Source organism: Zea mays, chromosome 6, assembly GCF_902167145.1.
Source record: "Zea mays cultivar B73 chromosome 6, Zm-B73-REFERENCE-NAM-5.0, whole genome shotgun sequence".
NCBI classification, from domain to species: domain Eukaryota; kingdom Viridiplantae; phylum Streptophyta; class Magnoliopsida; order Poales; family Poaceae; genus Zea; species Zea mays.
In genome coordinates, this window is record NC_050101.1 from 28141738 (window position 1) to 28168916 (window position 27179).

At 45.2% G+C, this 27179-nt stretch overlaps 1 protein-coding gene and 1 pseudogene across 5 annotated transcripts; both read left to right on the forward strand.

Annotated features, from left to right (window-relative positions):
* On the forward strand, positions 1-24267 carry LOC100275340 (Sterile alpha motif (SAM) domain-containing protein). 5 transcript variants are annotated; one of them, XR_002748523.1, is made up of 6 exons: positions 1-335; positions 467-682; positions 11362-11554; positions 12626-12799; positions 17779-17841; positions 17935-18125. XR_002748523.1 is itself a non-coding variant. In XM_008649404.2 (5 exons), the coding sequence occupies exons 2-4, from the start codon at positions 593-595 to the stop codon at positions 12754-12756; spliced, it is 414 nt and encodes a 137-aa protein (XP_008647626.1). In that variant the 5' UTR covers positions 1-335; positions 467-592; the 3' UTR covers positions 12757-12799; positions 23986-24267. The 5 variants fall into 5 exon arrangements, 4 of the variants coding, with proteins under 4 accessions (XP_008647626.1, XP_008647625.1, XP_020394456.1 ...); XM_008649404.2 differs by lacking the exons at positions 17779-17841; positions 17935-18125 and adding an exon at positions 23986-24267; XM_008649403.3 differs by lacking the exons at positions 17779-17841; positions 17935-18125 and adding an exon at positions 22825-22843.
* Positions 24268-24543: 276 nt separating this feature from the next.
* On the forward strand, positions 24544-25620 carry LOC111589558 (uncharacterized; annotated as a pseudogene).
* Positions 25621-27179: the final 1559 nt, after the last annotated feature.

Here is a 27179-nt window from a genome sequence, read left to right on the forward strand (position 1 = left end):
GATATAGAGTGGACAACACGCGCGCGAAAAAAAAAAGCCACCAACGCAGCTGCTTCTCGGACACGCGCCTCGGAGAGGCTCGCGTTTGCGCAATTGCGCTGCCAGTGCCACCGGCCCCTGCCCTTCCCCAGCCGCTGGTCCCACGCGCGTCCAGCCCACGGGCACCACCGCCGCACCAGGCTTTTAGCTCTCGACGCGTCGCCGCCGACCACAGCACGGCTAGCGTGTCGATTCCTCCCGCTCTCGTCGCCGGATCCCCCCACCCGACGCGCCCACCTCTGAGTCCAATGGTGGCAGAGATCCGTTAGGGCGAGGACTGGTCCCAGCTTGGGTCGGTAAGCAACCATCGCTCACTTTCTTGGATGGATTCCGTCCAATCAAACCCAAATTCTTCTCCCTGTCCATTCGGTGTTATCTCTGGGTATGTGTGGTACTAACCCGATCTGTCCGTTCACTACTCGATTAGGGTCTCCTTCTCCAGCTTGTGAGATCGACACTGGTTGACACTGATTGTAGCACTTCGTGGCGCCTTATTGGGTCGCGGGTGCGGTTTGCGCTCTACAAATTTTGGGTTTGGTTTCGCTGAACCCTCATGACCCAAGCGAAGTCCACTCCTGGGAGGAGGGAGATGGGCCGGGCGCGATCGCCGGAACCGCTCGATTTCTTCATATGGACTGTCGAGGTTCTCTCATGTGTGCCCCCCCCCCCCCCCCCCCCCCCCCCCCCCTTCTGCTTTGCTTCTGGAAAAAATGTTATTGTTGCGGGAAGTAGTGCTCTTTATCTTGTGCATTGCTGCTAAGTAGGCTTTAGTTTGGGAGATTAGCTAGGAGATTGGGAAATCCGTGAGGCAGTGTTCTCCTTCCGTCCATCATTGGCTTGTTGTCAGGCCCCATGGGGAAGGAACCTACTGTATTGTAACATAGTTCTAAATGTTTCACCCAATCGAGTGTCAACCATTTTGAAGTGGATTTGGTGATATTGTTGGTTTACGCCTACCTTTTAAGCTGCTGTTAGAAATTTGGGAAATCAGTAATGTGATTTCTTAAAAAGGGTCTTTGGAACTTGATATTTTATATGCTGGTGCTCCTTCCGTTTTAATGTACTACTATCAGTTCTAGTGACCACTGGATATTGAGGATTCAGTTGTTCTGTGTCTTTTTCTACATGTTATTCATTAGATCATTTTTTCATCTTTTGTGGTCCCTGGATTCTTTCATTCGATGGCTTTGGAACTTGCACATTAGAGAGGCCATCATACTCTGAGTTACCCTAAATGCTAAACAGTAAATTGTCGGTGAACCGTAGTTTACCGTTTATGCCAATTAGTTTGTGTTTGAATGGAGTTAAATGGTCTAAACGGTTTTGTATAGTACCACTTAAAAAAACTAAATCCCACTCCACCTTATATATTTACAGCATTGGTTAGTTGAGTACCAATGTGGTAGTTGTAATCCTTCTGTGACTAAACAGTGAATTAAATAGCCATTTAGACTGTCTCCAACATGACACCCTAAAGGGTCCTCTACCCTATATTTAGAGAAGATCCCGTCCTCTACACGCTCCAACAGTGTCCTCTAAAGCGTTCTCTAAATATAGAGAATGCTCCTACATCCTCTCTATATAGAGACTCTCTTCTATCCATTTTATTCTATAGATTAAACAAAACAAAAATATGTATAAGATATTTGAGAGTATGACAAAAACACACGTACAAAAATCTAGAGCGAAATATGTCTTTAAGGGCTCCTTTGGAACGCAGGAATTTCACATGAATGATATAAGAATTTTACAGGAATTATTTCAAAAACACAAGAAAAACGCAAGATTCAGGAAATTTCCCTTTGTTCCAAAGGGGGCCTAATATGGGTATTTAACGTATAAAGGATGTTGTTGGAGAGGAATGAGATATAGAGGAGAGAATCTTTTAGATGACTCTGTAAATGAGGGATATAGAGGATTTGGTTGGAGATAGTCTTTGTCCATTTAATCATGTCTAACTCTATCTGTTTATGCTACTTGGACCATTTTAGATTGTTTAAACAGGTTCAAACAGTCCAACTGTTTAGGGCCTAAACGGCATGATTGGCCTTCGTTTAGGGGGCAAACAGTGACCATACTATATATCCTTAATTGAATCTTATAAGCCAATGGGGTGCTTATCCTTATTCTGAATTAAAAAACTGTTTCATCCATAGAATTATAAATGGGAAATTTTGAGTTTTTGACTTAGATTGTGAATGTTCTTATGTTCAACCTTACAGCCAAACTCAGTTTAAGGCCTCCTGAAATATTGTCCCACATCAAAGGACCATCAAAGAAGGCACTTGGAAGGAAGAAGATGACACAAACAACATGTGGGAGAAGATGACAACTGCATTTAGAAGGTGACCTCAAAGGTGGGTGGAGTAATTGAAAGGAGTGAAGGTGAAGCTAAAGATACTTGATGGTGGAATGAGGAAGTCCAAATGGCTAGTAAGGAGAAGAAAGAATGCTACAGACGTCTGTACCATGACAGGAGTGTGGACAACATGGAGAAGTACAAGGTAGCAAAGAACATTGCAAAGCGAGTTGTAAGTGTGGCAAATGATAGGGTGTATGAGGACATTTACCAACGTTTGAGTACGAAGGAAAGAGAGAAGGACATATATAGGATGACTAGGGTTCATGAGAGGAAGACAAGGGGCTTCAACCAAGTTAAGTGCATTAAGGTTCAAACATCTTTTGGTGAAGGAGGATGAGACCAGACATAGATGGCAAGATTATTTTGATAAATTGGTCAATGGGGAGAATGGGGACACAACATTTTAGTTGGATGATTCTTTTGATGACACCAATAGAATCTTTGTTTATAGGATCCAATAATCTGAGGTTAGTGAGGCATTGAAAAGGATGAAAGAGGATTATGTGATGGGCTCTGATGGTATCCCAATTAAGGCTTGGAGATGCCTCGGGGACATAGCTATAGTATGGCTAAAAAATAAAAAGTTGTTCAACCGTATCTTTCGGTAGAACAAGATGCCTAGCGAGTGAAGTGTATTGGTACCGATATCAAGAATGAGGGAGATATTCAAAGTTGTACTAATTTTCAGGGAATTAAGTTGGTGAGACATACTATGAAGCCATGGGAGAGAGTTATCGAACATCGTCTAAGAGGAATAACGAAGATCTCTTTGAACCAATTCAGTTTCATGCTTGGAAGGTCAAGCATGGAAGCCATTTTCTTAATAAGACGAGTGATGGAACAATATAAAGAACAAAAGAAGGATCTACACATGGTTTTTATTGACTTGGAGAATGCTTATGACAAAACATCAAGAAATGTTATGTGATGGGCTTTGGACCCTAGTAACCAGGAACAAGGAACTTTACCGCTTTCCTCATTCCGGGAATGTTCATTCCGTTTTGGGAACATGGGAACAATATTGTCCCCACAATGTTAAAATCCTTGTTTAGTGGCGTACCACATACCACATTTCTGTTCCTTAACACTGTCGATCTGGGAACTTTGTTACTTTGCTTTGGACAAACATAAAGTTCCAATGGAGTATTTAAGGGCATGTACAACAATGTTGTGACTAATGTTTGAACCATAGTCACAAGAAACGGGTACAGTGGCAGCGACCCTCGACACGGAAACGTCGTCCCCGACCCAGGTACGCAGGGTCATTTTTGTTCCCACCATGTAACAAACTCTCACAAGTGATGGGGACACATGACTTTGTGACTACGTTCCTTGACCCTATCGATCAGGGAACTTTGTGACTATGGTCCGAACAATTGATGGGGACACATGACTTTCTGATTAGAATACGACTAGATCAAAGATCAACTTTTAGCCCTTACCTTTTTGCATTGGTGATGGATAAGATAACAAGGGACATACAGGGGAATATCCCTCAGTGTATGTTTTTGCAGACGATGTAGTGCTAGTTGATGAAAGTCGGGCATGAGTAAATATGAAACTAGAGTTGTGTTGGGAGATTCTAGAATTTAAAGGTTTTAGACTTAGTAGAATTAAAACAAAATATATGAGATGTGAATTCGACACTACACATTAGGAAGATGTTAGTTTGAAAGGCCAAGTAGTTCCTAGAAAGGACACCTTTAGATATTTAGGATCAATGCTACAAAGCGACAGAGATATTGATGAAGATGTTAGCCATAGAATCAAAGCAACAGAGTGGATGAAGTGCCATCAAGCATCTGGCGTTCTATGTGATAAGAGGGTACCACAAAAGCTAAAAGGCAAATTTTATATGATGACGATTAGACTTGTTGTGTTGTATGGTGCATAATATTATCCTACAAAAGACGACATGTTCAGCAGATAAGTGTTGCGGAAATACGGATGTTGCGTTGGATTTGTGGCCATATAAGAAGGGATCGAGTCTAGAATGATGATTTACGTGATAGACTAGGGTAGTACCAATTGAAGAAAAGTTTGTCTAACATATGGTTTGGACATGTCTAACGGAGACCAGAGATGCTAGTGCGTGGTGGGATTCTAAGATGCGATAGCAATGAGAAGAGAGTAAGAGGAAGATCGAAGTTGACATGGGAAGAAACAGTAAAAGGAGATTTGAAAATATGGGATATACCCAAAGATTTAGCCTCGAATAGGAGCGCATTAAAAATAGTTATTCATGTGTCCGAACCTTGACTTTGGATTCTATTCGGTTTTTAACTCTAGCCTACCCCAACTTGTTTGGGATAAAATGCTTTGTTGTTGTTGTATCCTACCCAACCGTAGGCATTGTAGATCTTGGCCCATTCAAGGACCACCCTGGCCAAAGAATGACCCAAGACCAACAAGCCCAATGTCAAGGACCTCCCGACCTAGGGTAGCTGGCCCCTGACTACGGAGTTCGTAGCCACGGTCCGTCGTCGCCGGTGAGGTTTTTCCCCTCAACCGTCGGCTTGTTTAGAGAGAGATTAGGAAATAATAATCTTGCTTGCTTTATTCCCTGCTGCCATGTGGCTTATAAATAGCCCTATGGCTAACCAACTTCTCCTATAAACTCTCAACTAACTCCTATTTTCTTGGACTTATCTGCTGTCAACTAACTCTCCACAATTCTCTCATCTCAATCTTATTCTCTAGCCTTATCTTTATTTCTGAATCTATCCACTGGTTGTGGCCTCCTCCTGTGCGCGTTCAGCGCGCTCTGCAGCGCGGCGTGCGTCACGACGACGCCTATATGTGCGCCCGCACATGACATCTCTCCCCCCTCGAGACCCAGCTCGTCCTCGAGCTGAAAGTCTGGGTACTTGCTGCGGAATTCGTCGAGGTCTTCCCAGGAAGCAGACTCGGCCGGTTCGCCCCTCCAGTGGACGAGAACTTGACGCACGCCTCGCGCCAAGCGTGCCTGAGTAACCTGCAGCGGCTCAGGGACCACGGCGCCGTTGTGGATGATTGGTAAGGCAGGCGGGGACGCTGGTGGAACGCCGACAAACTTCTTGAGGACACCCACGTGGAACACATCATGGAGGCGCGCCCCTGGCGGCAAGGCCAGGCGAACGGCGATGTCGTTGATGAGCTCGACGACGCGGTAGGGCCCCACAAAGCGAGGCTTGAACTTGCCCGTGGTGGTCCTGGGCATTGAAGAAGCTGCCCGCTGCCGAAGACGAAGGAGGGCCCAATCCCCTGGCTGGTAGGAGACTTGACGGTGGTGCCGATCGTAGTAAAGCTTCTGGGTCGCCTGGGCCTGCTCTAGGCGGTACCGGACCTCCTCCAGAAAGGCCTCACGAGCCTCCATGTCCCGGGCGACGGCTGCCACCCTCGTCTCCCCCGGCTCATAAGAGCGGATGGAAGGTGGCTCTCGGCCATACACCACCCGAAACGGTGTGTCCCGAAGCGAAGTCTGGTATGCGGTGTTGTAGGTGTACTCAGCCCACGGCAACCAACGCAGCCATTGGCGGGGGCGATCTCCAGTGAAGCAGCGCAGGTACATCACTATGACTCGGTTAGCGGCTTCCGTCTGGCCGTCCGACTGGGGATGAAAAGCGGACGTCATGTGAAGCTTAGTACCCATAAGCCTCATGAGCTCCTGCCAGAACGTCGAGGTGAACACGGGGTCGCGGTCGGAGACGATGGACTGCGGAACGCCGTGGAGGCGCACAATGTCGGTGAAGAATGCCTGTGCCACCGTCTCTGCCGTGTACGGGTGCGCGAGTGGAATGAAGTGGCAGTACTTGCTGAAGCGGTCAACCACGGACAGGATCACCGTCTTCCCATTCACGCGGGGTAGCGCCTCCACAAAGTCCAGCGCGATGTCGGCCCAGACCGCCGAGGGCACGGGTAGAGGCAAGAGCAACCCTGCTGGATGGAGATGCTCGGACTTGTACCGCTGACAAGTGGAGCACGCCCGCACAAATTCCTGCACCAAACGTCGCATGTTGGGGAAATGGAAATCACGGCGGAGCCGGTGCAGTGTACGGTGGACGCCCTCATGCCCGTCGCCATGGACGGCCTCCAAAATTTCTTGTAGTAGTGGAGAGGCGGGGGGAATGTATAGGCGCCTCTCGTAGGCGACCATGTCGTCGACGACCGACCAGGGCGCGGTGCGGGTGCCTCGGCGCACCTCGTCGTGGATGGCCACTAGTGCCGGATCGGTAGCCTGGGCGTGACGGAGGCGGCCGATGAAGTCAAAGCGCGACGCAGAAATGGCCAACACGGCGCCCTCCTCAGTGTCACGGCGGGAGAGGGCGTCGGCCACCGTGTTCGTGGAGCCTGACCGGTACTCGACGGAGAAGTCGAACCCCAGCAACTTGCCGACCCAATGGTGCTGCGGAATCGTGGCGAGGCGCTGGTCGAGCAAGTACTTGAGACTATAGTGGTCCGTCTTGATGGTGAAACGCCGCCCCCAAAGGTATGGCCGCCAGTGGCGAACGACCTGTACCAGGCCGATGAGCTCCCGCTCATAAGCTGCGAGGGAGCGGTGACGTGGAGCCACCGGCCGACTGAAGAAAGCAATGGGGTGGCCCTCCTGGACGAGCACCGCGCCGAAGCCGTACGTCGAAGCGTCGCACTCTACGACGAACTGCTTGGTGAAGTCAGGGAGCGACAGTACGGGTGCGGATGTCACGGCCTCCTTGAGAGTACTGAAGGCCCTCGCTGCGTCGTCGTTCCATCGGAACCCCTCCTTTTTCAGGAGAGCGGTGAGGGGGGCTGCGATGATGCCGTAGTTGTGGACGAATTTCCTGTAGTAGCCTGTGAGCCCGAGGAATCCACGCACCGCCCTGGCCGAGCGCGGTTGCGGCCAATCACGGATGGCCTGCACCTTGGTCGGATCCATGGCCACGCCCGACGCCGAGATGGTGTGGCCGAGGTAGGCGACGGTGTCCACGCCAAAAGCGCACTTGGAACGCTTAACGAAGAGACGGTGCTGTCGGAGCACCGAGAGGACGACGCGGAGGTGGCGCAGGTGGTCCGCCCAGGATGAGCTGTAGATCAGAATGTCGTCAAAGAAGACAAGCACAAACCGGCGGAGGTAAGCGCGCAGCACGTCGTTCATGAGAGCTTGGAAGGTGGCTGGCGCGTTGCAGAGTCCGAACGACATGACCAAAAATTCGAAGAAGGCGTCATGCGTCCGGAATGCTGTCTTGTCGATGTCGGCCGGCCTCATGCGGACTTGGTGGTATCCGGATCGGAGGTCGAGCTTGGTGAAGAAGCTGGCGCCATGGAGCTCGTCCAGCAGCTCGTCGACGACCGGGATGGGGAACGCATCCTTGATGGTTATGGCGTTCAGCGCGCGGTAGTCGACGCAGAACCGCCACGAGCCATCCGGTTTCTTGACCAAGAGCACCGGGGACGAAAACGCGGAGCTGCTGCGCCGAATGAGCCCCTGGTCCAGCATAGTTGTGCACTGACGCTCCAGTTCGTCCTTGTGCAGGGCGGGGTAGCGATACGGGCGTACTGCCACTGGCGGTGCCCCCGGCACCAGGGTGATGCTGTGGTCCCGACTGCGTGGGGGAGGTAGGCCGCGAGGCTCGCTGAAAACGTCGTCGAAGTCCGCCAAGAGCTCGTCGAGGAGCGTACTGGTGGCGGTGGTTGTGCTGACAGCAGCCGGTCGGCAGGCCGCGAGCCCCTGCCAGCAGAACGCCCTGCCCTGGAAGGTGAAGGAGATCGCGTGGTTGCTGAAATCCCACATGATCGGTCCCAGCGCTGCCAGCCATCGGGTGCCCAGGACCACGTCGTAGCCCGCCAAAGGCATGACGTATAGGTTAGCAGGGAAGCAGTGGCCGCCGATGTCCAGTGGTGCGTTGCGGATGACGCCCACACACGCGACGCGCTCCCCATTCGCGACCATGGCCGTGAGGCGTGGCCGGTGTTCGAGGGGCAGGCTCGTGCGTGCAGCCGCGGCTTCCGATATGAAGTTGTGGGTGCTGCCCGAATCTAGCATGGCGACGAGGGAGGTGGCCCCCAGCGTGACCTGCAGCTGCATCGTGTCAGTGAGCGCCACGCCCGCAAGAGCTTGGAGGGAGAATACCGGGGTCTCCTCAGTCCCGGCATCCTCGACAGCCTCATCTTCCTCCTCCTCAAGGCCCTCCAGTAAGAACAGCCGCTTACAGATGCGATTGTGGCCCCATGTGAATTTGTCGTCACAATTGTAGCAGAGGCCAAGGCGGCGGCGCTCTTCTTGTTCTGCCTGCGAGAGGCGCTTGATGGTGCGGCCTTCGACGGTAATGGTCCCCGGCGCAGCCGGTTTGGCTCCTGGCGGCGCGGGTAGGGCCAGCCGGGCAGCAGGGGCCGGCAGTAGAGGACGCCCAGGAGCGCGCGCGGCCGGGGCGACGAATTGCTCGCGCAACTCGAATTGGCGCGCCAGACTCATGGCGACGGCCAACGTCTGAGGATTCTGGATCCTGACGTCGATGCTGAGTGGCGGCTAGAGTCCGCCGACGAAGAGCTGTACCCGCTGCGCCTCCTGGAGTGGTCCCGCGCGAGGAAGCAGGGCCTGGAACCGGTCCTGGTACTCGGCAACCGTACCGGTGCGCCTACACTCCGCTAGTTCGGCCAACGGCGCGGAACGCAGGGGCGGCCCGTACCGAAGGTGCAGCAGCTCCGTGAAGCGACGCCAGGATGGCGTGCCCTCGTCCTCCTGGACCATAAGGTACCACATCTGTGCGCCCTCCTCAAGGTTGTAGGAGGCCATCCATACCTTCTCCTCCTCCATGATGCGCTGCTGATGGAAATACGATTCGCACCGACTGGTGAAAATCAGTGGATCAGATTTCCCATCATAGCGGGGGAAATCCATCTTTTGAAAGCGCGACGGTCGATCATTGTGGTGCTGCCCATCATTGGTCCCATGGCCGCCCGACGAGGTCTTTCCCCTCTGGAGCTCGGCGACAGAGGATTGGAGGGCGGCGACCGTTGATGTCAGGGTCTCGATTATCTTGGCCAAATCAGAGGTGGTTGGCTCGGCCATGGTAGAGGTGGTGTCGGCGTAAGGCGGCAAGGTTGGTGGGCTTGGCTGGGATTGCGGCTGGGTGGAAGAAGAAGTCGAGGAACGACTGGATCGCGATACCAGGTTGTCAAGGACCTCCCGACCTAGGGTAGCTGGCCCCTGACTACGGAGTTCGTAGCCACGGTCCGTCGTCGCCGGTGAGGTTTTTCCCCTCAACCGTCGGCTTGTTTAGAGAGAGAGATTAGGAAATAATAATCTTGCTTGCTTTATTCCCTGCTGCCATGTGGCTTATAAATAGCCCTATGGCTAACCAACTTCTCCTATAAACTCTCAACTAACTCCTATTTTCTTGGACTTATCTGCTGTCAACTAACTCTCCACAATTCTCTCATCTCAATCTTATTCTCTAGCCTTATCTTTATTTCTAAATCTATCCACTGGTTGTGGCCTCCTCCTGTGCGCGTTCAGCGCGCTCTGCAGCGCGGCGTGCGTCACGACGGCGCCTATATGTGCGCCCGCACATGACACCCAAGCTCAACACAAGCCCAACCTGCTCTAGCTTCATAAGTCCAAATCTTAGTCTAACCTGGAATGTTTGGTGTTACTTGAATGGACAGATTATTATTGCTTAGTCATTCAATTTTTGTTTTGTTTTATTTTATTGATGATGTGTCAGACAATAAAACTTTAGTAAGATTAATATTCTGCAGCAGGTAGCTCCACTTCTCAAATATATTAATATATTTTGTTCTACTCAATTCTTTATCTATCACATATATTGTTTGTCCAAACTTAAGTCCAAATTGGGCTTCATTGCTATGTCATGTCAGATTATTAAATTAACAGCATTAGTTTGGTACTTTGATTGACCAGTTAATACTTGTATTGGCCTTGAGGTATTCTTAGACATTTTCTGAGCCATCCTCAAACAGAAAGTGGTTTGGGCTGTGTGATTGGTCTTTGTTGGCTAAAGCTAGGTTGGGCCTACAAGTTCAGGTGGTGCTTGAGCTGTGTTATATTAGGCTGCCCATGGACTGGGGTCCAGGTTAGAGTAAACCATGGTTGAGCTGATTGTTAGGGATTGTATTGCTACAATATATGTGTTGTTTCGTTCTCTCATTTCTTGCCACAACAATAGTTGTATTATTATTTACTTCTTTAGATACACACACTAAATCACTTGTAACTGGCTTGATCTTTGAATTTTTTGGTCATTGCGAAATGTATCTGTTGGGGCGAAGGCGAACACGCCACCCTTCGCTCGACGACATCTACCTGTTCGGCCCCCTTCGCTACGGCAAGCCAAGACGAAGGCCCCGCGAAGACCATAAGGCCTCGTCCCCCTCAGAGCAGGGAGGGGCCCGTGTGCAATTCTGTCCATGTAGCAGGGCCCCGTGTCCGGATACTGCGTGGGCAGTGTGGGTTGGGCCGTATCTGTAATAAAGGGTGCCGTAATGACTCACTGTAACCTCCCCTCGGGGGAATATTCGGGGGATAAACTAGGTAATTGAGGGTCTAAATGTCCATGACAGGGTCGGGCAGTCCCTCGATTACCTATAAATACCCCCGTACTGTGCGTCTGTGCCAAAGCGCGGGCATAAAAACATTGTGGCTTTGACACCCCGTGTAAGTGCTACAAACCCTTTTTCCCATTTCCCGTTGGATCTAGCTGTTCTGAGCGGCAGGTGCGCCTAGGCCCCAACAGTATCACTTATTATTTCCCTCATTGCTTGTATATCGAAATGCCAAAATAGCTGTACCATAAATGCATTGTTGTTTTCTGTTAGAAATATGACTTTGTGTTGATCCTTTCTTCTATGCCGACTGGCCTATGTTATGCTCTTTTTCAGTTTCTTAAGTCGAATGATCTGAAACTTGAAATTCTCTGGCTTGTTTGCTATACTGTCATGTCAAGATGTTTGACTATTCACCTAATATGATAGCTATTTTTCAGGATGTTGGATTATGGCTGGAAGAAATAAATCTTGGTGGCTACAAACAAGTATTTCAAGAAAATAGTGTCAATGGAGAATATCTAGAAAGCTTGTCCATGTTTACTACTGAGCAGATTCTGCGCTTTATTAGGCGGTGCCATATGAAATGGGGAGACTTTATCACACTGTGCAAAGAGTTGAGGCGCATTAAAGGTCTGTATAATTATCATTCTTATTTAGCCTTCCATATCAAGGACTCTATCTATAACATGTTTCTTCTATGTTCTGCCTTATAATAGTTGTGGTGCTCCATATATACCCATTTTTTCTTTCGGTTCCACTTGACTTTATAACACACATGCGAAGTAGTTCGTTAGAAAGAAATTCTCGTTTCCTCACTGATGCTATTTTTTTTGGCATTTGCTAAAGCAGCCAAAGTACTAGTGTTTGAAGTGGTAAAAGCTCATTGTTCGGTTTCTCAGTTATCTAGACTGGCTGAGTTAATTCTTTTGCTGAAGTTTTGTGCATGTAAAGTGTCATTGCCAAGTTACTGGCAGAAATTTGAGACTTGAGTTAATCATGACTCCATTACCAAACATGTGGCAGTGGCACTACATCCGGTCTAAACTAGATGTTTTAACTTCTTGCCATCAAACCTTTGAAGTTTTGACCACTATTATACATAAAATACATGTGAAATGGTGATGTTAAGAGTTGCCACAAACACTATTGGATGTAGTTAGAAAAAAGAATTCTGTAGTGGTCCGTTTGACACAATATGAACACCTTAATGAGAACAAGTCAGACCAGGTGGGGTATTGTTCGAAGCCTCGAAGGTCAGCTGTGAACTTTAGGCGGTTAGGCCTCAGTATCACTCACTTCAACAAATGCAGTGCGCCTACCTAGTTATGGACTCATTGATAATGATGACATTGACGCGATGGCACTTTGAGAATAGTAAGGAGAGAATGTAAGCAAATAAGGTCAGCTATTATTTTGGTTATTTCTGTTTGGTATAGTTTCACTATGTGACTACTCTATTACTCTAATGTGTTTAGCATAGTGACTAGCGAGGTTTTGGTAAGTTCAATATATGCTGCTATTCAATATTTGATATCTTTGCCATGAATGCCAAGCACCCTTAAGTGACTTCTTGAGTTTGTTTCGTTTGTATTTTTGATATATCATGCTTTTTTGTTCCCTATATGTAATCCTTGAAAGTCTGCTTGAACTTTGAACGAAGTTTGGTGTGATTAATGCTGAAATGCTGATTGTGAAATCCAGTGGCGTGCCTTAAAGGGGAGCAAGAAGTCCGCAGGCCATGGTGGGCGCCGGCATGCCTCTCCGTAGTTTTCGTGAGGGCAGCCAAGCAGAACAGGAAGTCCCGTGTTGTCTCGTTGAAGCTGGAACCATAATGCTTGTCAAGCACTTCGAACCGTCGTGCGCTAGCCTAAAGTGGTATGGAAGCTGTTTTCGCTCTGGGTGCATCATGCTCAACTAGTCTGTCTTATCCCTTGTTAGTTCTTCATATATAAGGTTTGGAACAGTAATCTGTTGTAGACAAAGAAAGAAACATATAGGTGATTTGACGACTAGGGAATTGGAGGGGATCTATTGAGGAAATCCTCTTGCTATTCAAGGGATTTTCCATGGATTCTCTTCAATTCCTGGTCACCAAACCAGCCCATAATATGCAGATGTTTCCTGGCTCCCTACAAGGTCTGCTCTCTGCTCTTTCAAATGCTCTTTCAAATCTTCCTGAGTCGTTATGGTGCATGCATTTTTCTAAAAGAATAAAAGATTGGTCAAGAAGACCCGTTTCCATTTTTCTCCTAGGTGATGTAATTAACAGAGGATGTTTGGTTTGAAGAATCAATTTATTCTAGATAAGGTGGTGGTGTATCATGAGTCTATTCCACAAATTTGGTGGAATGAACTCATTTATCATATTATTACTAATTTTTAGTCTATAAGGAATGAAATAGTGATAGATCAACTCGTTCCATTACACAAACCAGACAAGAAAGTGAGTGGGAAGATGATGGACTAACTTATTCCTCAAATCAAACATGCTAATAGTATTTCTCAATGGAACAATATGTAACCCATATTTAGTAACATTTTGTTAAGCAATTAAAGAATGTGATGCACAAGAATCAAACAAAATTGAAGCGACTGAAGCAGGGTGTGAGTTCATTAGGAACATACCTAGCAAGACATGTGGAGCTTCTTGAGCCATCTCTATAGAACATGGTTCACCTCACGCTACACGTGTAGCTCTGTTGCTAGCGTCTGGATGTTGTACCTGACTAAGAACATGCCTAGCAAGACGTGGAGCTTCTTGAGCCATCTTTATAGAACATGGTTCACCTCACGCGTGTAGCTCTGCTGGTCGCATCTAGATGTTGTCTAGGTGAAATTGCCATTCTTTTCGATCTAGGGGGTATCTTGTCTCTGCTTGCCATTGTTGTTTTGCCCCATTATTCTTAGGACACTGCCTTGCACAATGGACAAAGTAACTATTCACTGTCCTGTGCACCGGACATGTTACTATTCACTGTCCTGTGCACCGGACATGTTACTATTCACTGTCCTGTGCACCAGCCAACAACACACTAAGTGCTTTTTCCTCCATTCTTTCTCCGTTTGACTTCAACTTTTGGGAGTATTTTTCTGAGACTTAAACAAACACATTTAGAGTATAATCCAATTGATTTAGTCCTAGAAACTTACCTCTTTCTTGTTCTTCTCCTAGCTTTTATGTTTCTCCTCAAGCAGAGATCAGAATGACACTTTCTCCACAGAAAGAGTTAGAGAGCAAACCAAAGCACTAAACTTGCAGTAAGAGGTGTATGCAAAATGGTTGAACACTCAAACCTTACATACTTAACCTTTTTCATCGTTTTACCCAATTTGGCATGTTTGAGGTCGATGTTGGACTCTAAACCATCAAGTCAACTTGACTTGATCTAGATTAACATATCTGAGCTCCAACCCCCTTGTTCACTTCCCGAGCTTGATCTTGAGCCTTATGACTTACACCACATAACTGTAGATGTTACCTCATTGGTTGTAAGTCATGTCCTTATGTAGTGATCCTTGATGCACCATAACTCTTCTTAACTCGATCAACCTTGACTTTGCAAGTCTTCTTCTTCACCCCTGGCTTTGGGTTCCTCGTCTCCTTGACCTTCTCCCGTGCACTCGGTACCTCGAAGCTCTTCTTGCCTCCATCCTTGGCTTGATCGGTTGTCTCTGAGTTACACACATAGAGTCTGTCCATCTTACCTGTGATGTCCATTATCTATAGATAATCCAGTCTTTGGACCATCACACCGTTCACTTGTGTTGAACCTTGTTAGCTTTGCATTAAGCACCTGTTCAACACTTAGCACACTTGTTGGTCCTTTAATTGGGTTGTCATCTAAACACCAAAACCCACAAGAGAGCTTTCAATCTCCCCCCTTTTGGGATCGATGACAACACAATTAAAGCTTACACAAGAATAAGATTTAAAGCACAAATTTTGAATTCTAAGTTTATAGAATGTTCCCCCTAAATATGTGCTTACATTAAAATCTTAACTTTGGCCTTATATGCCAAATTGCACATACTTAGGCTAATTCGAAGCATAACTACACCTTAGCACCCATGGGATACATTGTGTCAATAATTAAACCGTGATGCGTATAACACACAAATGCACAGAATCAGAGTTAAAAACCAATTAAATGGATATACCACAGGAATATCAACCTACCACTATTCACCATTAAGATACCAATTTAAAGCACCAGAACCACATGAAAATCTATTACAGGACAAACACAATAGATACCAATTGATTCATATCATCGGAAGCACACACTAATTATGTATTATCACCACATAATACAACAAGAAGCATATGACCAATACTAGGTATATGCCCGTGCGTTGCAACAGAGGGCACTTGTGCACGCACATGTCATTATTTAGTGATGCTATCAAGCATCAACATAACAATCATAATAAATATCGAAGTCTACCATTTCGAACAACCAAAATTTGGCTCATTGTCACTATTAATCGAAATAGGCAACTCCAAAGTTAATAATACAAGATCGAAATGAATAAGAGATTCCTATTAAAAACATTTATTATTTAGAAAAGAGATTCCTATTGAAGGAGATCATCCTTTAGATCATCTCCACCAGCTTACCTATACTCATACCCATATTCAAACAACACTCTATAAATAATGCAATCTACAATATAAAACGATGCAAAACAGTGTTTTTAGTGATCATATAGGTGCAATGTACAATAGTTCACCCATATGGTCACAAAAACACCTTTTGCACTGTAGATTGTATTGTTTGTATAGTTTGAATATGGATATGGGTAAGCTGCTGGAGTTGGTCTTATTATCTAGTATTATACAACATTCATAGCACACATGATATATAAATACGGACATAGCAAAACATACTCCCAGTACCAATTATACAACGAGACGCCACAATACATCTCGTACACATCACAAATGTCAATGGTCGTCCAGCTCAGAATTAATCAGTCCAAAGAAAAGCACCGACACCGACTCCTGCGCACGCGTGTCACGGCCTACACCATAATCTCCATCCTCCATCAGTACAACTCCTAGTCCGGCATGAGCAGGTCGACGGACACGAGGCTGATATCGGCATCGTAACTAAACTCCACTTCCACCGAGTCTAGCAAGCACCTCGCCGGCTCCCACGAGCAGTAGACGACTAACATAGTTAGATGATCATGCAAAAGGAAAAGACCAACACTAAAAAACAAGTATGTGGTATCCCTCATCTTTTCTTATCAACATTATCTACAATCCCATACACTTATAATCATCATAATCAATTTTATCCCTTTGTAGGGTAATCAAAAGTAGCAAACCAGTTACCAATAAACAAGTGGACTACTTTTCACAGTGGTTATGTTAGGATGCATGCAGCAATCCTAAAAATCGATGTACTGCTTTTGGATGCACAAAACAACTGTGGAACCAAAATATTAGGCAAAGGACAAACTGTAGACTGATCAACTCAAGCAAATAAAGGAAACAAAAACTTAATCAGTGAGGCAACGACCTATAACAGATGATTTTTTTTGTATGAGACACACGGGAGGAGTTTAATTTCTCTCATATATTTTAATAGTGCAATGTTTGTGTGTTGCAACGACATATAATCATATTATCCCCTCGAGATCCACAACATAGTACACAGTGTTGGGCCTCAGCATTGGCCAAACAAAAGGAAACGTTGCACACGATTAAGAAAAACATATACATATCTCATGGTTCAGAGTCTAGGATAAACCATATTAGAAGATCTTAAAGTTAGATAGACACTACATCACATAACTATGGAAATATAAAGATTAGAATTAAATTGGAGTAAACTTGATTTAACTTTTTTAGTTGTAATATAGTAACAGAAACACCATCCGGATCATCAAGGACAATTGAGAGTCCACGTATGCACAATTAGATGCAAGATTTCTTCCGTTAACTAAAAAAATGCGACACCACAATTGCACAACTTGCAAAAACCAAATAAAATACAAAGAAAAAAGGGAACACAATAAGGTATAGATTCCTCCTCACTTGGCTTTCAGAAGTAACACAGTGAGGTATTCAAAAGTAACAATATCTCACCATATCAATACCTTTGTAAGCAGTTACAGTAAGGGAACAATTGCTGAGTAGCATCATCTCCTGCCAATCGACTTCAATCCCGTTGTAATCCAGCCACACCCATCCTTGTCACGTTCCACCTGATAAATCGCGATGACACAAATGCTTAACTGTTGGCCACAGCCTGTTGTACCGACAATTTCATCGAAAAGGAAAAAATAATGACCAAAACAGGGTACTTAAGGAACCCAACGAATTCATGTTCACTTGTTCAGACCTTCATGGAAACAGACCAGACCTCAGATACAGTAATAAAGGCTAAATATATATTAATGTCGAGTTCATAAATACTGATGCATATCCTCAGCAATGATGAATTGAACCTGTAACTCTATAGAATGTGATACTACTTCATGCCATGCTTGCAACATGTATTTTAGACAATATAGATTAAATGATTAGGTTTGATTGTCTAATTGCAATCGGATGATATGATAGTGAGAAGGTAAAGAGAAGATAGAAAATAGTATGAACTGGGGCAACAATGGCGTAATGTGTACAGAGAAACCGAACAAAAAACTATTAATTTTCATGTTATATTAGTGATTATTTGTTGAATTAAATTACATTATACACTCACTGGGCAAATGGTCGCAAATGCTAAATTAGAAAAATTGAAAAAAAACGTTCAAGATTCATACATGTATGATGAATGATTATTATTCTGAAATATTATGCTATACTTGCTTGTGTTAGTTCAAGTCTCCTTTGGTATTTGCAGCTTGCCACTTTGACATGGCATACATACAGAGTATTGTACTTAGCTATTTCCCCTGATGGCTAGGTGAGTTTTGGTGATCTGTTTCTGAGTTCTGTTACACGCACACTCACAGACACACATACCTGGCATATTTGTTCTCACTGCTGATACCAACAGACCATAGTTACTGGTGCTAGTGATGAAACGCTCCGGTTTTGGAACGTGTTCCCCTCTCCAAAGTCCCAGGTACAGAAAATCAATATGAAAATATGACCTCGCTGTGCAAACACACAAATATTTAATTCTTCATAAGGAAAACATTATAGCATAAACCTGGTATATGATTTGCATGCACCGGCTCCAAAACTCAACCCTTCTCCCATTCACTATTTCTTCATAATAGGTGACCATTATATATCACTGCATCGGCAACTTAATTACAGTGGTATTTTGTTGAGGAAGAATAGTAACAATTAGTGACTTGAAATTTGAAAACAGCAAGTGTGTGTTTTAAAGAGGAATAAGTAAGATAACAATATAAAATCGATGATAAGGTAGATTCATAAATACGCATAAAAACATAATACAAACTTGTACATGTATGAATCTAAACACATTTTAGAAATTCCCCATATATTTACGGTGGTTAAGGATTTGTATGAGAAATTCTAAATTATCTTTACAGTATTCGTAACCTGAATAGAAGGTACATAGAAGAAAAAAAATATGTCGATTAAGGAAGGATATGCCGATCATAACTATTTTAATAAAAGTATTCACATTTCATAAAGTAAGTGGTTACATCATTGTGAACTAAACAGGTATGCATAGCCAGCAAATTCAATAGGATATGAGTGTCAGTTTTTCCTTAATTGGGAAGGCAGTGTACCTGTTGTGAATAGACTTTGCAGGTTTTCCAAATCAGCTATCGTTCCTAGACATTACACTATCGTTCGTGGATAGCACCTGGCCCTCTGATCAGTACCTACAAGCTGCAACAAAGTACAGTTAAATATAAAATAAAACATAAATTTTCTTCTGCATAACTTATTCACCAGATCAGAGGGCCAAGTGCTAGAACAAGTATAAGTTACACCAGAGTAGGGCTGTAGCCCTCAAAGAAAGAATTGGTCCATTTTAGGTTTTTATATTGTCCATCTTCAGTAGGAATCAATATAAAAATAGAGGAATCAAGTGATGTTAACGATCAGTCGATCACCATCCCCGTGGTCAGTAGGAATCAAGTGAGCATCCAACCAAGCGCGCAAAGCAGAGGGCAGAGAGCGAGGGCATGTCATCACAGACCATCTCTGGTAGTGTAACACCCCTAGTGTTACGAGAACTAAAACTTTGGCATGACATCATACGCATCCGCATCATCTTGCTTGATATCCCTAGAATGCATTTTACTAGGTCAAAAATTCAACTCAAATATGGTGTGTTATGTTGTTGGGAGCCAGGGAAGATTAAAAACCCTGTTTGCAATCAAGTTTAAGTGCACCACTTTTAAACCAATGGAAATTTGGACATGAGCTACATACACCAAAGTTGGGTTTGAGCTTAAGGTTAACCTTGTTTTTAGTAGGATGCAATAAATTGATGAAACACTTGAAGCAGGTCAAGTCCAATTTCAACTCTAAACTAGCCCAAAAGTGGATTTTAAGATCTAGCTATGTTTTGCTAAAAGTCCATATACCAAAGTTATGGAGCTTAGAAAAGTGAACAATTTTCATGTGTTGAGATTTTCAAGTTTTGAAGAGAAATTTGGAGTAATTTGCAGATTTCAGATTTAATACAGTTTTGGTTCAACTAAAAACAGTTTGCTCTACCTATTTCTGGACCCCTGTATGTTTTAATCTGGGAGCTTTTGGCAAAAGGTTGCTATAGTAAACTTGTAGATTAACTATAGGAGAACAACTTTTATTAAGTATTGAAGCTCTAAATCTATATGGAACTTGTAGAAAAAGGAGCCTAAAGATGCAGTGTTCAGTTTGGAAAATCAGACTTAGATAAAAATTCAGTCCTGCTGATTTTTCAGTCTGAAGCAGATTTGGGATACTCCTTAAGGGATGATCCATGTAATTCTGGGCTATGAGTGCTGTACCAAAGTGGAAGCCCATACTTCGGTGTGCAGATTTGATTAAGGGTAATGCCACTAAAACCAGTTGGAACAGACAGTAACAGTAGTTCAAAGATTCAATGTGCTAAATCTGAATTCAGACTTAGTCTTATTTATGCACACAGACATTGTGTGTTTGGCTCAACTTTGGAGCTCATTTGTGATCAATCCAAGTGGCTTGGGACTAAATTTTCCATAGCAAAGTTGGAGCCCATAGTACAGAGAACAAGTTTCATAAAGAGAGTTAGACTTGGTTCTACATAAACCTAGGAGTAAAGTATCTCCCAATCTTCTCTGTCAGAGTGGTTGTGACTGAACAGTCAACTGAAACCAAAATTTCAGTGCTTGATACCTAGTTTGTGGCGCTAGTGTGACCATTCTATTAAGATTTGGGCTGAGAATCATATAGTGAAATTAGAGACCAAATAAAAAGGTAAAAGTTTCCTTAAGTGAGATGGACCTAGTGCCTTGCAAACTGTGGAGTAGAATGCATCTAAACTCCCTCTGACAGACTGTTTTGGGTTGTTTCAGTTAAGCTGAAACTGCACTTTTCAGTGCTTTTGGGCTCTAGTTTGGTGCCCATAACTTGTGTTCTTTATAGTTGCAGCCTTGGGGTGCTATACCAAGTTGGTAGGGCTGTAGTTGGTGACTAAATTTAGTTAAGGATGATGAGTTTGTTGCTAAGTGAATTTGTGAGATAAAGGGGATCAAACAAAGAGCTGTGCAATAGGGCAGAAATGGTTGATAAAGCTGATTCAGTGTTGGGTTTGAGTAACTGAAGAAGATCCTCTCCCTGCTGATCTCACTTGTGTGTGTAAAGGGAATTATGGACGAGGTACACAGTGAAGGATCTAGATTCTCCTCAGCTCTACTGAAAAGAAAATCAAGTGTGGACTGTTTTGGGGACGAGTGAGCTGGGAGGCTTTATCTGTTGGTCCTGCGATGGGATGAGCTGGACAACAGCAAATTTAGTGGTCTCACGCTGTAAGAAATATCAACCTTGGACCATAGTGTATACCCTCCGTGGAGGCCTTATCTGCTCCCTCCCCTATCTGTTTTGCTGAGCAAAGAGAGTGGATATTTTGGCTGCTAGAAGTGACCAAGTTCAGTTTTCCTTGCCATGTTCAGAGGTCCCACTAGCCCCTGTTGAAAATATCAACTTCAAACCATATGAGCCTGTGTTGGACTGGTGCATAAGAGCCACGTATTGGAGTCCATATGTATTGCTGGCACCATGGGAATACACCCTTGCTGCATGTTGAACAGGTTTAAGGGGCATCTGTCCATTCTAGCTGCTTAAAAGGCAAAATTCAGTGAAGGTCGCCCTCCCTGCCTTGAGTTCCACCTACAGACCACTGCAGGGTGTGGAGCTACTTGTGTTCTAGTTGGTGTAGCCTCTCCCCAGTCATCAAGCTTGGTCTGCCTAGAGCTGGCATGCCACCCTCGCCGTGACCAGGTAACTTCAAGGGTTTCCTTAGCCGAGCTGTACATGTTTTGTGCTCTGCATAAGATAGTGAGGCTCATATGATGGTGAGTAAATCTCCTTAAGACAGTTTTGATGGATGTTATATGAAATTTGGAGTAAAAGCTGGCTAAAGTTGGGCTGTTAAGTTAGCTGTGATTGAGTTTGTTCAGTTCCTGAAATCTGTATTGCAGCACATGGTGCTCAGTTTAGAGCCCTTTAGGCATCAAACCATGTGGTTTTGGACTGAAGTTTCTATAACAAACTTGGAGACAATGTTAGGGGGATAATTCTTGGTAGGGGTCATGCCATTGAAACTACATCAAACTGGGAGTAATGGTGCCTAAATGTGTGCTGTCAGACTTATTTTCTCTGAACTAGATTCAGTTAACTGAAATCTGGAATTTCACTGTTGGTGCTCAGTTTGGAGTTTTTTTGGTGACCAAATCATGGGTTTTTAGGTTAGGAGTTCTATAACAAAGTGAAATACCAAGGTAAGGCAAACAAGTTTCATGTGAATAGTTGGGCTTGTTACTATGAAGAAATTGGGGGAAAACCTATTGTAAAATTCTGTGTCAGACTTGCTATATTGTTGTTTTAGTTAAGCTGAAACTGGACTTTTCAGTAGATTTTGTTCTACTTTAGTGCATCATAGCTATTGCTCTGTGTATTTTTAGTCTTGGAGTGTTATACCAAAGTGGAAGAGCAATACTTAGGGAATAGATTTGGTTCAGTAAGTGGGGTCTTTTGTCATGCGAGTTTGTGAGATAAAAGGTATTGAACAAAGAGGAGAGGGATGGAGCAGCAGGACTGATGAGATCAGATTCAGTGTTTAGTGGGGTTACTGAAGATTTTTTCATCCCTACTGGTTGCACTTGTGTGAAGGGATGGAGATAAGATTGTAGTACATATTTGAAGGTGCTAGAGGTCTCACTCCATGATGAAAGTATCCAAGTTTGGACCGATTTGGGTTGTAAAAAAATCTCCTCTCCCTGCTGTCCTACATTTCTAGGCACCAATAAAGATAAGTCTTGGGTGACGAAAAAGGGTATAGTGGTCTCATTCCCTTCTGAAATATCAAGTGCTGCACCTGTTAGTGCCTGTCCACAGATGGGGCCTTATCTGCCTTAGTTCCCTGTCTACAAAAAGGGACAAATTGGATATTTGGCTGGGTGAGCTCGACCAGATTCAGTGTCCTGGCTCGGCTTGAATGTTGGCGTGGTGTTGGTGCTTGTAAGCCATGTATTTGTGTCCATGTTGTGCTGGCACCCTGGGAGTCTTTCTCCACTGAGTTGTATACAAGTTCAGAGATAATTGATTACATGTTCAGCTACCTTGAGTGCTGAGTTCAGAAAAGTTCCTCCCAGTCCTCAAGTTCCAGCTTTTGTTCACTATTTGTGTGAGGTGTAAGTCTTGTGATGCTTTTTAGTATTTTCTTTTCAAGTTGCATCAGCATAAGCATTCATGTTCAAATCTTTACATGTAGAATTCCCAGAAGAAGAAGATGAAATTCAAGAAGTGGTTTCTGAAGAGGAGTCTGCTTTAGTGCCTGCTCAACAAGTAATGGGAGCCATCTAACTGGGGTTTAATAGAGGGATTTAGACCTCCGTCTCTGCAACAAAGGCAAGCCCCGGTGCATTTGCCACCTTCCTTGTGTGTACAAAATTTTTATCGCTTATATGCTGCATTAGGTTATAGGAGTTGATTGATTAAACCCTTTATGCATTACCATCCTTAAAAGGTTGATTACCACACCTTGTCACCTATTTTATAAAAACTAGAGATGCTTAGTCATGCTGATAGGCTAAGAAAAATGTTTTATGATCTGTGACATGTTTTTACAAAAAGAAAATGGGCTTGGGATAATGAAGGCATCAAGACGTTGATAAATTCATTGTCCAGGCATGGCCCCTCTGTCAGGCGCCAAAGTTTTGAAATAGTTTAAAATGGGACCTGACGTTGAGCAGGAACGGTCGCCCGTCTTTGTCGATTAAGGACCGTACCGATTGTTGGCCTGATGATCTAGGACCTTTTAACTGGCCACATACCTCGTCATGGGTAAGCCTGAACCCGGCTATTCCATACGTGAAAAGACAACCGCGCACTGGGCGTGGGAGATGGTGGGAGTAGCAGTTATCCTCCTGGCAAGAGGCTGGATGGTAGGGTAATGTGCTCCCGGGTAGCGCAGACCAGTTCATGTAGTGGAGGATCCGTGGGAATGGTTGACATATGCAAGGGTTAAGTGCTACATATGTCGTGTGGTTGGAGATCCCCAGCTGGGTATTAATCAATTCGGATCGCCGTTACTTCTCGGATATGAAGACTGGATCGCTGCCCTTCATCGTAGATAACAAGCGAAACAAAATTTGGATTTCAAAAGCAACCTAGTGTAGGTCAAGTGAATGATCTAGATTAGGAAAATGCTAGATTCAGGCTAGAAGATTCAGGTAATAAACTAACTTGTGAAATAAAACTTGGCTTAAGGACCCACTTCTAGTAAGCTTTTCTGCAAAATGAGTCCTTGAACTTTGATGAGCTTTACCTTGATTCCCAAAAGCCAGCATACCCTTGAGAGTCTTTTCTTTAGTCGGGTAAGTCTTGCTGAGTAATTGCGTACTCAGGGTTTTATCCCTTGTTGTTTTTGTAGGAGAAGTTTTATTCACTTATCTTTGGGTTAGTTACTTCATGTGGAGGACTTGAAGCTTAGAATGTTTTTATATATCTCTTATGGAAAGGCTTCACCCTTCCAATTATTGTAATAAGTTATGCACTTCGAGTACTATCAGGACTTGTAATAAATACATCTCATTCTACCATGTAAAACTTGAGTTCTGGAATGTAAAGTGTACTTTGTAAAAGTCTTCCGTTCTATCTCCAATGTGTGTGTATCAAATGTGATTACTGTAATATACCTGTTATGTGCGAGATCCTTGGGATGATGAGTTCCAGTTGGCAAACTTGATAGCCTTGTTAAGTTACCCGGTACACGTGCACAACCATCTGAGGCCAGTAAGGCAAGGATTGGTGCATGTGGGCCTGATAACTTGGGAGGGCTGTCACAGGTAGTGGATGCTAGAGTCAGTGGATGTTGCCCTCGAGGTCGAGGTCGTTGGTGAAGTTGAAGCGCACGCCCTCGGCCTCGGTTGCGAGCGGCGTGGCCAGCCCACCCTCGGGGCAGACTTTGAGCAAGCCAAAGTAGGCATCGATGATGTACAGGTCCCCTGTGTTATCGAAACAGAGCCCGAGCGGGCGGTTGCAGATGTGCTCGCTGGGGAGATACTCCAGCGGCGAGGCCTTTGGCCTGTCGCGGAGCTCCTGCGTCCAGCGTGGGGAGGCCATCGCGAATGGGACCCACCGCTCGCCCGCCCTAGAAGACGACCCGGCTATCGGCGACGCCCGTGTATGGCCCTACTGGTCGAAGGCGACGCTCTCGGGCCCCTGCACCTCGCCGTAGAACCGCACATCGGCTCCACGGAGCCGCTCCCATTCATCCGCGTGCGTCGGCATCTCGGCGGGATCGAGGAGGTCGACGAGGTGGGACTCGAACCCCGGGAAGTCCACCATGCTGTCCGTCCGGAGCGGGTCCATGCTGCAGAATGCCGCCAGCGCTGCCACCAGCAGCGTCGCGGCCACTACAACCGGCGACGCCATCCCGCTAGCCCGCTACCTCGTCTCTCGCCCGCGGCTCACCCACTCGCCTCCGTCTGCCGTCGCCTCGCTCTCGCGGGGTTTCGCTTGGATTTCTCTACACACTCCCCCCGATCTGCCTCACCTTCCATGTAGAGCGTGGATCGAGAGCCGATGTGTCGTCTCTCCTTGCCTTCCACGGATAGCGAGCCCCGGACTCGCATCTAGAGACCGCAGATTCCATCGATCTGGGCAAGCGCGGCGCGGACGCCGTCAATCTGGGCGAATCTGGAGAGCGCGGATCGAGGCCGCAATCCCGTCCGAGCAGTGATCCCGTCGATTTGGGCGCCGACCTCGCCTTCCATGTAGAGCGCGGGAGCAGGGGAGAGCGCAGAGCAGGGATTCCGTCGATTTGGGCATCAGCCTCACCTTCCATGTAGAGCGCGAGAGCAGGAGAGAGCGTGGAGCAAGGAATCAGAGCGCATCAGGGCGAACCTTCCATGGAGTTTATCGAGAGGCGTTGGCGAGGAGAGAGCAGGGATTGCGGTGAGAGAGCATGTACGTGAATCGGGGTCAATGGAGTTGTTTGCGTCTGGATTGCGCCGCGGGTGGGACTGGATGCGGGAGGGACTGGATGAGGGGATTAAGCGCGAATCGGGAGGGACTGGCTGTGACACCGTTGATGCGGGAGGGACTGGATGCGGTCGTTGCGCCGTTGATCGTTGCGCCGTTGATGGTGCGGCCGCGGGATGCGGGAGGGATGCGGCCGCGTGCGGGGCGGGTTGCCGGAGGCAGAACATGCACCGCGCCGCAGGTGTGGACGCCTACATTAGGATTATAATAGTAGTAGAGATTATCAACAAAACTAACACATTCTTCCTTAAGATCATAGGAACTCAAGGAAACCCCTTTGAGTCCTTTAGCACACAAAAATTAATCTTCACCCTTAAGATAAGATTTCCTCTCAGGTCGAGGTAATCTTTAATGCACAAATTCTGCCCCTTTGACATCAAACACCAAAACCATATTCAAGCAAGAACATAGGATGATGTCAAGGGACAACATGGTATTAATCAGGGAAAATGCAACACACTAACATTACTCCCCCTTACACATTAAACATATACAACACAAGCATTGGAGGAAAATTAAGGTATGAATACGCAAAAAGGTCAATACCTCCTTTTGTACCTTTACCATTGTTATGATGCACTTTCCATCTAAGTAGGCGGAGTTCCTTTTGTCATCAATTTAAGATTTCCATCTTGAAAGTTTTATTTCTAGGGAGCTCCTTCACACTTGTGCCTGATCCTTTATCCTAACCTTTTCTTGTTGCTAAGACACCAAACTTAGAGCAAGTTATAGTATTGTGGCACAAGATGAAGTTTATATTCTAGTGATTATCAGAAGATACCAATTGAAGCACACTACCAAGGCTACCAATTGAAAAATCATCACTGTCATAGCTCCATGATATTTAAAGATAATCATCTAGGATCAACAACTATTATAGAGCACGAGCAACCTTTAAATATGCAATTACTCACAACTTTAGATACCAATTACTCGACTTGTGGAGGTACCGAAGTCCTGATTGTTCCATTTCTTGCTCATCTTCCCTTTTCCACCTTGAGACTATATAGGATCACTCAAAAACAGTTAGTCTCAAAAGACACAAGTTATGTGTGCTCCCCCTAAAGTTGCGCATCAAGTATTTGAATGACTTGCACCTTGCACATTCTAGCATCCTCAGAACTAGAGGAGATCACAACATACCTTGGTCTAGGTACAATATATCAATTGCATCACAAAAAGATACCAATTGAATAGATGAGATAATACAACTTATGACTAGTGGAAACAATGCATGCCTCAGGATATATAACATTTAAAAACAATCTAGGCACACTTCACACATGATGATCATTGCAACACATATACCAATTGAAAAACGACAAGATCATGCATATAAAACACAATGTCTAAGCACACCATGATTAAGAAGTATTTTCTTAGGTACACAAAAGGAAACAACATTTTAAAGCATAAAGCACCTAAGCCAAGATACTACCAATTGAAAAGCAAGAACATAGCTATGATCACAATCAACAGAACTTCAAGATATTCAATGAAATTGCATAGTTCCATTCGCCATACCTTTGCCTTTTACCTGAATGCCATGAGATTCATTCTTTTAGGTAGTGTGGAGTGAGA

Bases quoted from the DNA above. Each gene is read 5' to 3' on its own strand.
- LOC100275340 (XM_008649404.2), top strand. From the start codon at position 593: ATGACCCAAGCGAAGTCCACTCCTGGGAGGAGGGAGATGGGCCGGGCG. The intron at 683-11,361 runs GTTCTCTCATGT...GCTATTTTTCAG, and splicing joins TCTTCATATGGACTGTCGAG to GATGTTGGATTATGGCTGGA. The intron at 11,555-12,625 runs GTCTGTATAATT...TGTGAAATCCAG, and splicing joins AGAGTTGAGGCGCATTAAAG to TGGCGTGCCTTAAAGGGGAG.